This window comes from Lissotriton vulgaris, chromosome 11 (assembly GCF_964263255.1).
Source record: "Lissotriton vulgaris chromosome 11, aLisVul1.2, whole genome shotgun sequence".
In the NCBI taxonomy this organism is placed as follows: Eukaryota; Metazoa; Chordata; class Amphibia; order Caudata; family Salamandridae; genus Lissotriton; species Lissotriton vulgaris.
In genome coordinates, this window is record NC_141699.1 from 948,084,038 (window position 1) to 948,096,976 (window position 12,939).

At 42.5% G+C, this 12,939-nt stretch overlaps 1 protein-coding gene across 7 annotated transcripts in view; it reads left to right on the top strand.

Moving 5' to 3' along the window:
- The window catches only part of LOC147683727 (von Willebrand factor A domain-containing protein 5A-like), a 326,679-nt gene that overhangs the window by 207,982 nt on the left and 105,758 nt on the right, over positions 1-12,939 (top strand). For 5 of the 7 annotated variants that reach the window (XM_086944103.1, XM_086944100.1, XM_086944101.1 and 2 more), the window contains exon 16: positions 9,096-9,131. The exons of the other annotated variants lie outside the window; for them this stretch is intronic. In XM_086944103.1, the coding sequence (XP_086800229.1) occupies positions 9,096-9,131 (36 nt within the window). The remainder of the gene's footprint in view (positions 1-9,095; positions 9,132-12,939) is intronic. 7 annotated transcript variants of the gene reach the window in all.

Genomic DNA, 12,939 nt, shown 5'->3' on the forward strand with positions numbered 1-12,939 from the left:
AGGTTGTAGACCCCTTAAAGCTTTCCGCCATTTCTTTAAGTAGGTATTAGTCCTGTAAAGGAGTTTCTTGTAGGACTTCCTTTCAGTATAAAGTGCAAAATGCATAGAGTACGTGTTAGTTGCTTCCATTTCCCTTCAGGGGTATTAACGGCATTCTTCTTTTAATTCTTTAATTTTTTAAATTCATTGAATCTAAAACTTTATTTGATTTGTTAAAACCTTAAAAGTACATTCCACATTCCGTGATAAGAGAAAGGACAACAGCAAAACATGGTAATATTCAGCAGGAAAAAGAGCAGCAGCATAACAAGATAATATTAAAACCACAATTACACCTCAAGATACTTAAAAATTAACTTCTATTGTTCCTTTTAAAACGGAGTATTATAACATTTATTTGTTAAAATCGCTAAAATTTCCTATATATACCTTCTTCAAAATGCAGTTTTTACTACTATTATCCCTTAATATCTCTACCTTTATTCAGGGATAAGGGCTACACTATACATGTTCTTCTGCGCATTTGAGGAACCACCTAACTTTGTTCATATATTTCCCCAACGCGCAGGCTATATCTAAAGTCTCCATTTCCACCAAAAGAGTGGCAGCTTGCATTCTGTGCGTAATCTTATATTTTTTAAAAATCGGACATAAAAACTCCTTTCGAGAGTCTAAAAATCTCGTACAATCTAATAAAATATGTAACATATCACAGGTGGTTCCTAAAGTGCAAGTGCATTTCCCATTACTTCCTATCATTAAATTTCGAACCCCGTTATTTGCATAGCATGGGTTTATGCCAATTCGCATTTTCAGGACTTCTCGCCTCAGACTATGACTAGGTAACCGGTCCACGTAAGGGAAGTGTTGACTGCTCTCCCAAGCCACTTTCATGTGTGCTACTGAGGTCTTTTGAGCAAGGTATTCCCGGTCATAACTACGGGACATATTGACCCCCTGAGTCTTTAATTCTTTTTTCCCAAATATTATGGGGTCTTGCGGCAAACATACCTTCAAATCTAGCACCCCATAAGCCTTGCTTATTAAGGCTCTTACCTCTTTTGCCCAGGGGAGCTCACTATTGATAATTTCCTCCTTAGCCCATTGGGAGATTTTAGCAATTTCCCCTACTCCCAACCGCTGCCAGAAGCGTACAAGGCTCATACAAACTGTAATAGCCCAGGAGGTTATTCCCAGCTCCAGTCGTGCTGCCTGCACCATAGAGGATTTTGGCAGAGCGAATAAGCTTTTTAATATATCTCCCTCTTCACTATCCCAGGAGGTCTTACCACTGAGATAAATAACCTCGGCTCCATACAGAAATTGTGGGGGAACCATTGCTTGATAAGCTTTTAAGACCGGTCTATCTGACCTTTCACCATAGGTGTTATTAAAGCTTTTTAGGCCTTTGACCGACGCCAGTGCCCTTATTTTTAATGCTTGCAGGTGTGTATGCCATTTCAGGTTACCTGAGAACCACATTCCCAAATATCTATAGTTGGTCACCCTCTCAAGCAAGGTTGTGCCAAGATACCACGAGAACTTCACTTTCCTTCTCCCAAAACATACTATTTTGGTTTTATCCATATTTACCACTAGTTTTTTACTCGTACAGTAATCTTTAAACCTATTGAGTTTTCTCTGGAGGCCTATCTCCGTTTGATCCATTATTACTAGGTCATCGGCATAAAGGAGGCACGATATGTGCCTTCCTCCCAACTTCGGGTTCGCCCCTCTGACATCTCTTAATACTTGGGGTAAGTCAGCTAAAAACAGGGCGAACAGCAGGGGGGCTAGAACGCACCCCTGTCTTAAGCCGTTTCCAATAGGGATTCTCCTGGTCAGTCCTCCATCCGTGTCCAATATTATCTGTGCCCAATTTTCTGTATGTAATGCTTGGACAAGGGCCAGCAGGTCATCCTGTAATTCATACCCTATTAGTGTTGACCACAGCTGATCCCTGTCCACAAGATCAAAGGCTGCGCGGAAGTCAACGAAACAGCAGAATAGATTACTCCTCTGATCAATTGACTTCCGTGCGATGGACCACAGAGCAAAGCAATGGTCAATCGTTGAGTGGCCTTCTTTGAACCCCCCCTGCTCTGGGGGTATTATCTGTTTGTCTTCCACCCACTCCTTTAGAATCCCTAGGATTACCTTAGAAAAGACCTTTTCGCCTATATCCAAGAGGTTTATTAAGCGGTAATTTTTAGGGGTGTTTACATCACCTTTTTTATGGATTGGCCTAACAATAGCCCCTTTCCAGTTTGCAGGGAATTCACCTGAATTTAGGATCCATAAAAACATATTTGAAAGGAACTCTGCCCACCATTCTATGTTTGTTTTTATTATGACAGCTGGCAGGTTGTCAGGGCCGGCTGCCCGTGTTAGGTTTAGTCTAGATATTATGGTTCTAATTTGATCTGGGAGAAAATGGGTTTTTAATTCTTCACTTATTCCTGGCCACGCATTTACCATTATTCCCTCCCTCATTGGCCATTTCCCGTAAATTTCCTCTAGATAGGCCAGCCACTTGTCCTCTGGTACTGCGCACTGCATGGTCCCTTGTGCTTTCCCCATACAGTCCTGTATTAGCCTCCAAAAGCCTTTCACATTTTTGTCTTCAATTGTCACGAGTAAATTATCCCAACATTTGTCCTTAAAACACCTTTTTTTATCTCTAATAACTGACTTATATTTTAGCTTCATTTTTTTAAGTTCTGATACCACTTCCTCACTATAGTTACCTCTGAGTCGTCTTTCTTGTTTCCTACTTCCGGCCTTTAATTTCCGGCATTCGGCATCAAACCAGTGTTTGTTATTTTTAGGGTATAATGTCGCATTATTTACTGGTTTTTGGTTATTGCACTTTAACTTAATCCGGAGGCATTCCACCAATTGCCTTATTATGCCCTCGTACCAGGCTATACTTCCTTCTGGTACAAGGTTACCCAAATTCACAGTTAGCTGATATGCACATAGTTTCTGTATATATTCCTCGGTGATTCGTGTTGTTAACCGCTTGGGGTATTCTACATCTACTGATAACACTTTTTGTCTTTGCGGGTGGCTATTTACCTGAAGTTCAACCTGCAGTGGATAGTGATCACTACCCTCCACCCCCAAAATTTCGAACTGTTTGATAAGGTGGAAATGCCAGGCCTGTATGAATACATAGTCTATGGGGCACATTTGTTGCCCTACCTTAAAGGTACGCTTCGCAGGCCTGTCTGCTTCCTTTCTACCGTTGGTACATACAAATCCCATAACCCCCAACAATTGCCCGAGCTTATCATCTTTACTTGAGGTTTCACAGCTGGGGAATTGTGCCTGCTCTATTTTATATGCATCCAACAAGTCCTTCAACCAAGAATCCATTGATTTAGGATTCAATTTATGGTTGAAGTCTCCCAATATTACGAGCACATCCTTTGGAAACCGGTTACACACCCCATCTAGGTCAGTTTTTAAGTGTTCCAAGTCTGCCTTATATTCATTTACTTTCCCTTTCTGAATATATACATTTATAATGCATAGGCTTTCACCCCCAACATGTTGTTTGTTGTTCGCACTCTATTGCCCTGTGCCCAGTTACACTGTAGTTCCAGGGGTTCAATGTCCTTGGCAATCCTTGTAGAAATCAGCGTCATCAAACCCCCTGAAGGTCTACCCACCGTGTTCCTTTTAGCGGCTTTTACATAATGAGTGAAACCTACCGTAGCTGGGATTTCGCCACACAGCCAAGTTTCCTGGAGACAAACGATATCGTTTTTCTTCAAGATATTTTAAAAATCTTCCTGTATCGCTATTCTATTGTACCCATTTATGTTCCAGGTCATTATTGATAGGCTGTGCGGCGCTCCTGCTTCCTAGTCGATCTCACTCATAAAACCATCTTCCTCACTACTCATATATGCCAGCTCTCTGTATCTGTTCCCAGCAAGTACTTCTTCCATATCCCACCTTTGGTCATTGGGTCTTATCGTGATTTCTAGGGCGTCGTTGGTACCTCTCCCCAGATTGATCATTTTTATTTGTCTGTCCCCTAGAGCTGCGTGATTTCTAAGGAAAGGAGTACCTAACTTATCAGAGAATACATCCTTCCTTTTTAGTATTCTAATGCCTTCCCTTAGCATCTCGGACTCTGCCTTTTCTATAGCATCCTTTATTAGGGCTGAGTGGAGTAAAACCTTAGTTATTTCCTCCCCCTTACTGTTTACTGTGAACCCCACTTCTTTTAGATCTTCAGTGCTAACATATCTTAGACTGGGGCACTTTCCAAATGAGGATAGTAGCTGGGAGCGATTCAAGGGGTTTAATTTCTTAGTTCTTTTTCCCCCTTTCGCCTGTCCTATTGACTCTACAAATATCCAAGTGTCAGTGGGTAATACTGTCTGTTGATGTTGGTGATTCCCTCCTATTGTTACTCCCCTTAAGTGCCTACTAGCTTCTTCTCCTCCCCCTTTTTTGACCCCTTTCCAGTTACTTGGGTGGGGTCCCTCCGCACTTGGGGACATCTCCCTCTCCCGCTCTACTCTTACACTCTTTTTCACCCCTGGGGGATTTCTCCTATTAACTTTTTTGTTCTCTCCCATATCCCTCCTCATTATCCCCTTACGTTGTACCTCATGTCGGCTGCTATTTGCCCCTTTCTCTACGAAATCTAACTTTTTAGGTCCTTGCCTTGCAATCTTATTTATTGACTTATATATTGGCGTTCCCCCCCCCCCTGTGATCCTGGTACTTTTTTGGGAAGCAGCTGGGTCGGGCCTTAATCCCTTTCCTTCTCCTTGGTATATTAGACCTTCTATATCTCTCATCCCCATACCTCTTTATAAGCATGGGGCGGTAGGATACATATTCTGTTGGTTCATTCTCTGGGGGGCTAGTCACCTCTTCCACTTCTTCCCCCTATCCACTTTATTGTCCTCCTTTGTTTCTACAGGTCTTACAATTGAGGGCATCAAGTTTTTAATCTGTGCTAATTCCCCATTTATGCCCTTAAATTGATCACCATGTCTTTTCAGAATGTCATTATTTAGTACTGTAACCTCCAGAATGCCCTGCAGAGTCTTCTGGAGCATTAGCATTACTTCGAGCATGGATTGGCCGTTAGAACCCGTCACCTCCAGGCTACATAAGGATATGCCGGATACATCTAATCCAACTGTTTTTGGGGTCCTAGACTCTCATGATCCTTTTGACAGGGAGCCTCCGCAGTAATGTTCCCTTCTCCCAAGGAGTCACTACAGACTACTCGTTCTTCATTCACCATATCTGCACCTAAGTCCTGGGTGCAAATCGACTGAAACATCCTTGGGGAAGATGATAGACGCGGTTCCATTGGTATCTCAGCGATATTAAAGTCCGTCTGATTCAAGGCCTCTGTGCTTGATGCGGCCGGATCCTCGATAGATTGCGTGGTCTCAATTTCAATTGTGTCCTTTTCTGCTCTCTCTTTCCCCATGAAATGTTTACCAATACAATCCTTAATGGTTTTTGATACCACCAACCCCCCTTTTGCGCCTGTTGACCTGGCAGATGCCGGCGCTGGCTGCGGGGTTGTGCTTGAGGAAGGGGTTGCTCTGATGGATATTGTTCTGCCAGCAATTGGTGTTACCATCTCATTATTTACCATCTCATTATTTACGTCAGCCAAACCTTTGGGTGAGCCGGTCGCGTCCACTGTTCCCGATTTATTTGCAGTTTTTTTACTATTTCTTACCACTCTGCGTGGTTTAGTTTTCCCTAGGGCCATTGTTTTTCCTGTGTTCTTACTTTGCGTTCTTCTTCTCAGCTTACCGCAGGTTACGGAGGGGTTTCCTTCACCTTAGGGCTTTCACCACTTATTTGGTGCACAGCAATCCCCCACTCCGCATAAGCTTCCCCTGGATAATTATTATTTATATATCTGTATGTTTATAAGGGGAAGTACAATGTTAACTTCACTTACCTCTGTTTCTATGAGCCAGCACTCTTTCCTCCTCCTCCCCACTTAGGCTCCTATTGGTTGTTCCATAATGTTGCCAATTTGCAGCAGCAGCAGCTTTATATTAAATCATATGCTCCTCTCTGCTCCACTCTCAGTTCTGGTCCAGACGTTGACCCTTCTTGATGGAGGCACCCAATTACTTTCCTGGATACTGTTCTGGGCACTCTCCTGGGGTCACCACATCTTATACGCGACTCCTCACGCTGACCTGGGCCACACACAGCCTCTAGACGGCCGCTGGAGGTGCAGCGCTGCGCTCCCTCGGCCCCTCGCCAACCACCTTTCGCAACTCCAAAACTTGCCGCCTCCCGAGGAATCCGACAGTCTGCCAGGGCTCCTGCTGTGCCCCAAATGAACCCAGCACCACTCCGGCACCGGCTGCGGCGACGATGGCGGTCACAGCGGCGGCCGAAAATCGGCCGGTAAGCGCGCCCACGGCAACCCGGAATCGGAAGTCCTGGAGCGCCACCTGGTGGTGATCGAAAATGAGGACGGGAGGCTCTGCAGCGCGAGTGCGTAGGATCGGCTCAGAAACAGAGTGCTTCAACTTCTGCTTGCTATTAATGCTTGCTATTAATGTATTTCCTAATCTAGGGAGCTCTCCTCTGAGTAGACATGATCTAAGCCCTACCAAGGTCAAGTTTAGTTATTATATTTGGATGACCAGATAATTGGGATCTAGATCATGGTGGCTAATAGGGAACACATGCTTGACTTTTACCAGTTTTTCTCTTCTACCCAGACCAGTCATCCAGATGAACCACCTATAACCGCCGGTGTCATCCTCCATGTTGGCTGCTTACAAATCTTGAATGTTATAGTTATATTAGCGCCAGGACACCTTTTGGTAAACGTTGTGCTCTACAAAAAGAAATAATAATAAAGTTGCAGCCTGACTTACATAGGCTAGTGAGCATACTTGAATAAATAAATAACAAATGATTGAGCATTACTCACACCCAGTCTGCGCGCCTCTGTGATACATTAATTAATAGTCAGGCTGAATTCTCTTGATTGCACCTACAACCTTGGCTCAACAGCAAGTGCTCTTAACTCCACAACCTGTGCCTCTCAAGTTATCTTCCTCGATTCTTTAAAGATTGGCCTAATTAAAATTTAAAAAAACTCCATTAACTGAGAATTCTTTCAAATTACCAGCCTGTGTAAGACTTGTTGTGGCTAGACAATCAATAGGATTTGTAGTTGTAAACCAACTGAACACCTTCACCTTCAAGTAGAACTATTCCACTACTCTGGGTTCCGTCTGGGAATCTGCATTCAAATTACATCCCTAAATGTCCTGAATAATATACATTGCTTGTTGGACAAAGGTAACTCTTGCCCTACCCATTCCTTTGGACCTATGATCTTCCATTGACACAATTAACCACAGCATACTAATTCACACATTGGAACACTACAAGGACTTCAAACACTTAAGACTGAGATGGTTCCCTTATTTTCTATCTACAGGGCAGCAGCAAGTGGTGAAGCTTGGTAACTGCATTTCTAAGAAGGCTGAAAAGCCATGTGGTTTACCCCAAAGATAGTTACTTACACCTGCTCTTTTCAGCGTATATCTATAGCCCCTAACTCTGAATCGACTCCAATCAGAGGGGATTGGATACAGAAGAGACGCCTAACGCGAGTCACTCGTTCTAGAATTATCTCGGACCCTGAGATTGAAACCACAGGTTCCTTAAAGAGTGAAAACGTTTTTTGGCTTGATTATTTGGATATCACTTTGGGGCAGACTAAAAGCTTCCCTAAGGCAATAAATTGTTCATACTAAGCATGAGTTTATCTACAGTTTTTGCTCCAATCATGAAATAAGGGTCATCCATATTGCATTATTCTTTTGTCCTGATGATGGTCTCTGGATTACTCCACTGAGACCGAAACGTCGACTCTTCAATCCAAGTCTCCCTTCATGTTTCACATCTGGCTTTCTATTTACCATCCTGGAAAGAAGTCAATTTAATTTAATGTATTCCTGACTGGATTGTTTTCTTCTGTACTTATGGATTGTTTCTTTCAGTTCCATTTACTTTAGAAACACATGCAATTGTTCATCACTGTACACCCTTGATTTTCATTGATTCATTTCAATATAAGAATAATAATTTTTTCAAAAAATAACCTCTTCGTGTTGCTTCACTTGTTCTTTTGTGCTTCGTTTTTTTCATTCATTGTCAGAAAGCATAAATTTGTTGTTGAATTAAGATCTGTCCAAATCATTGCATTTCTATGGGGCTAGTGTGGTAGTCACTATAGTTTTGGGTTGACAGATTCATAAGATTTTTAACAGTCACTGCTTTACTCAGCTGCTAAGTCGAAGTAATACAGACTACGCTAGACTGTCTAAACACAGATCCACAAACAAACCCCTTGCTGGCAACTCTCCTTAAAACAATTTCATTGCCTCTGAAACAGCCCATCCTTATTCTGTTCTGCTTCCAATCCTCTGAGGCCTCAAACAATTCAAGGCATAACTCCGCAGACTGAGACTACTAGGTTCAGAACTTATTTGATTGGATTTGCTCCTTTCATGGAGCAGCAGCTCCAACCTAGAACTCTCTTCCATTTAACATTAAAAGACAACTGTCCCTCAAAGCTTTCAGGAAACCGCTTTAGGCACATCTTTTCCATTTATTCTTGGGCTAACCTGAGGCCTCCCTTCTTGTTGCCACTGATACACATTTCTCATTCTGTTCTTCCCTTCATCACTAAATAATATAAAGAGAAATGGTAACCAAAACGAAGGTCATGCTATTCAGTAGATGGTCTTATGACTTCTTTGCTAATATTCATGGCAAAACATACTACTTGTGTAGGGCTGTGATGAGTCTGTAATTATGATCAGGAACCTCAAATACCAGGTACAATATTGTAAGCCACACACAGTGATACATATTGTATTATGAGGACCATTTTAAGGTAAAATATAGTGAACAAGACAACCAGAGCATCCGTGTAGAGCTAAAGTGTAAATTCATAACATCATTGCAGAGTAATAACTCCACTCATACTATAATATATGATCTATTAGCAATGAGAAGCTACAGAAGCCTTGAAATTAATTTAGTTTTTACTTCTATTTCAGCATGCATGGCTATGGCCCAAAGTATGCCAATGGCAGGTAAGATTATCAAGATTGATATTCAACTTGAAACATTTAATTCTGTATTTTTTGACAATGACTGAAGTCATACGCAATCAGGTAGATAAGAATTCATACAATATGATTATTAAGAATATTGCTAGGTTTCATCAGGGAACAAGTTAGATCTACTTCTAGGCAAGCAGCATTCAAAATATTGATGCGAGAGGGGCACTATGCGAATATGGTTTTGTTCCAGATACAAAACACTGCCAGAAATGTTCGCGAATATAAAGGTTGTTTAAAAGAATTACACATTATGGACCTACTTATTGTTTCTGAATAATGGGGTGAGCCACCAATTATCCTTTAAAAATTTTGAGAAGTTGGTGGGCTTCCTTTGGAGATGAGCATTTTGAGTCTGTATTCTGTGCCAAGCGCTGGGGGAGTCTGTAAATTATGCGAGTCTGGATTTCACAGTGTAATGGAGGTTATGTTTTCTTGTTCCGCCTTCTCTATCTGCAGAACAGTTTATTTGCACAGAATGTCTCTAGATCTTAATACTCTAACAGTAACTTTAGTTCTGGATCTAACATTTTTCCTTCTTCTCAATCAGTAAGATATTTCTTATCTTTTTTTTAAATCTATTTGTGGATTATTAGATTTTAAACTTGTCTTTTGAATGTGTATCCAAGTGTGGTTTGACTGTGTTTTGTGTATTGTGGAATATTGTTCACGTTGGCTTTTTGTGAAAGCCTAATTATTAATAAAGAAACTGAATGAATCATCAACTCTACAAAGACTTTTTACTAGTGCACTGGGGGGTGGAGTTCATTTTATATCACTAGTAAGCTGGAGAAGTGGGGGCCGGTGACATTTGAAAGTGGTGCAGTTTAAAATTAGTGGTGGAGCACATTGCGGTGAGCGAGCGAGCCCGAATGACCTAAGGAGGGTTTGGGGGGTTCTCCCCCGACACAAATTTGAAAAATGAGTGGGCAAAACATGCATTTTCAAGCAAATTTGAGAACACATGCAGTTTACTCTTCATAGTCAAAAACTAGGTGAGGGTTGGCCTAAACTAATAACAATTAGTCTAGACCAACGCTCCCCTCCTTTTTGACTGTGAAGAGTAAAGTGAATGTGGTTATGTTAGCCAGGCCGAGTGGACCCTTCTTCTTCCTAAAGGGGCGCACACTTCAACGACAGGGTCTAACTATCCTGTAAATTTGGCACAGCACAGAATCAGTTAATTGCCTCTGAACAAGACAATATTTCCTGCCGTCCTCTTTATAATTTGAGTGTGGACTGCAAAGCAGGAGAGAGGGGAGCGCGTGAAACATGAAACTACAATGTGTCTCCTCTGGTGTATGGAGATGCATATAGAGACACATTCCACTGAGGATGCTATATTCCCTCTTTTCAGTACCAGCAACCCCAAACTACACTTAGTGTGGGGGAGGAGTCGGGTAGTGGAGGGAGAATGCAGGGTCGAAGGATTCGTTCATGAAGGCCAATGAGAGACAATTATACCTCCTTGAGCGGCAGTGAGCTTGTGATGCCAATCTCCTTCCCTGTTTCCGCATGGAAAAGAAGGGATGCTGGGTGCTAGGATGCTAATTACTGAAACAAAATCTGAAAGAGTGCAGCGGTATTGATTGGGCCATTTCGTTTTGTCGCTCCAGCCTGCTCTCTGTCTGTGACATGTTGGTAATTGTGGGTGCAGGATTCTGGAATGTGATACAAGGAAATGGAACCCATTTCAGGGCGATGAGGCAGCTGAGTTGTTTGCAGAAACCTCATCCAACAGCCTCTGTGATGTCAAAGAAGCTTTTATTTAACACTGAGGCAACTAAATATAGAAATGTATCTAAATCCGCATTATGAAAACATTCAAAATTTCCGGAGCCCTCAACACATGCACATCAACCTTCCACAGCTCTCAGAGTTTCCGAATTCCAAACACTAATTTAGAACCACAGCTTGGCTACGGAGGTGCGCGCCATCTTGGCCTGTATCAAGTGGATGATGGTGAGTATGACAAAGGCTGGAGCAGTCACGTCATAGTGTAGCTGTACGTGTGGCTGAGTGCCAAGCACTAGGGCAGTATCACAGGAGCACGTGTATCCATTGCCACCAAGTTTCCTAGAGTTAACTTCACAGATGCATCTACACACCAGACCTGTCGACCTGCAAATGTTTCATTCCTTTCTGATCCCTCGATAAGGGTTAACCAATGGCCTCTTAAATGGGAGAAAGGCATTTTGTGTGTGAGTGTGTGTAGGTGAACACGATTGGGTATGTGTGTGCATGTGTACATGGGTGTATGTGTGTGTGTTTGCATGTTGTGTGTGTGCGTGTGCTAAATGTTACGGCTCAATGGAGATCAATTTTAAGAAAGTCTTTGAAGATTGTTACTTTTTTTGGGCAATACATCTTTCACAGATCTTCAACATGGGTTGTTTGATAGGCCCTGTATTTCGTTCACAGGATATCATCCGCAAATCAGGTTATCTTTCACGAAATCTCAAAATCATTACTGCGATTATAGCACATTCTTAATGCTCTTAAGATTACATCTCCTTGAATTTGAAAATCCTTTCATTAAGATCATACTACCGAAAAACCGTGGCATAAATAATCTTTTTCTGGTAATTTCCCAGCAACTGCTCACATATCCCAGGTAACGGGAAATATTTTAGAACCACAAGTCCGTAGAGCCGAACACGCATACAAGTACACATGTATTCATTCTAGGTTTACACACACACATGAAAGCCGCGGCTCGGCTCGTTGGGGGGGTGGGGGCCGGGGAAGTTTAAAATTAAAATATAATAAAAGAAAACTTACCGGTCCGCGCCGCTTCTGCTCGACTGCTCCTGGGCCGGGGTCCCGCGCTCTTCAACAAACAGGAACAGCCACGGCGTCACTTCCAACCCCTCTACTGAGGCTGCTCCAGCAGCTCCAGGATTGGCTTGAGGGCAGAGATATTCCCTGCCCATTAGGAGACCGGGGTTGTGGCATGAACCAACCCTCAGTTTCTTAAGGGGAAGGCTAGTGCGCATGTTCGGGCTGATCGTAAAAATTACCAGCTCAAAAATGAACACGCGCACTGTTGCTATCTGTCTAGTGTGCAGCTGTCACTCAACTCCCTGAGTGCTGCAATAAGAAACTCCCCACCCTGCCCCCACCCCCACCCACCCCCTTCAGCGTCCCTCGTTCTACTTCTCTGACGCAGGAGTCCTGATTGGAATTAGCGTCGGAAAAGAAGAACAAATAATTTGAATGGGGCCGTGGCATTAGTAGGGCAACACCCCAGTGCCCCCAATGGACGCACCGCCACTGAGCTGGAGATAGAAATTTATTGTGATGAAAACAGTAGCACCTTCTAAATGTTTTCCAGTTTTACGTACCAAAGATTAAATAGCGATAACTCCAAGCATGTTGACTTTATTGCACCCAATAATCTCTGAGTGTGGTAAACTCTGCAAGTGTAAGGATTCCAAAATAATGAGACGCTTGGATTCGAGGTCTAAGATTCAATTTGACTATTTGCTAGTTTGGTGGAGTTAATAAAACACAAGGGTCTGTTTTAGTGTAAAACAGAGCAGCCTATATGTAGTGTGGGCCCTGCTATATAATTAGCTTTCTAAAGTTTACAGCAGTAAATTAGCGCAGGTATACAGGTGGTAGCATGAGTACAATATTTAGCTAACTACCTTCACATTCATAGTATTGTTGCCTTTCCCTGTGCCCTCTCACTTGAATTGCCAATAGACATATAATTGGCGGTAGAGGAACTGAATCCCTTTAATTCACCGCTCTACTTTGTCTTGGCCAGATCAGAGAT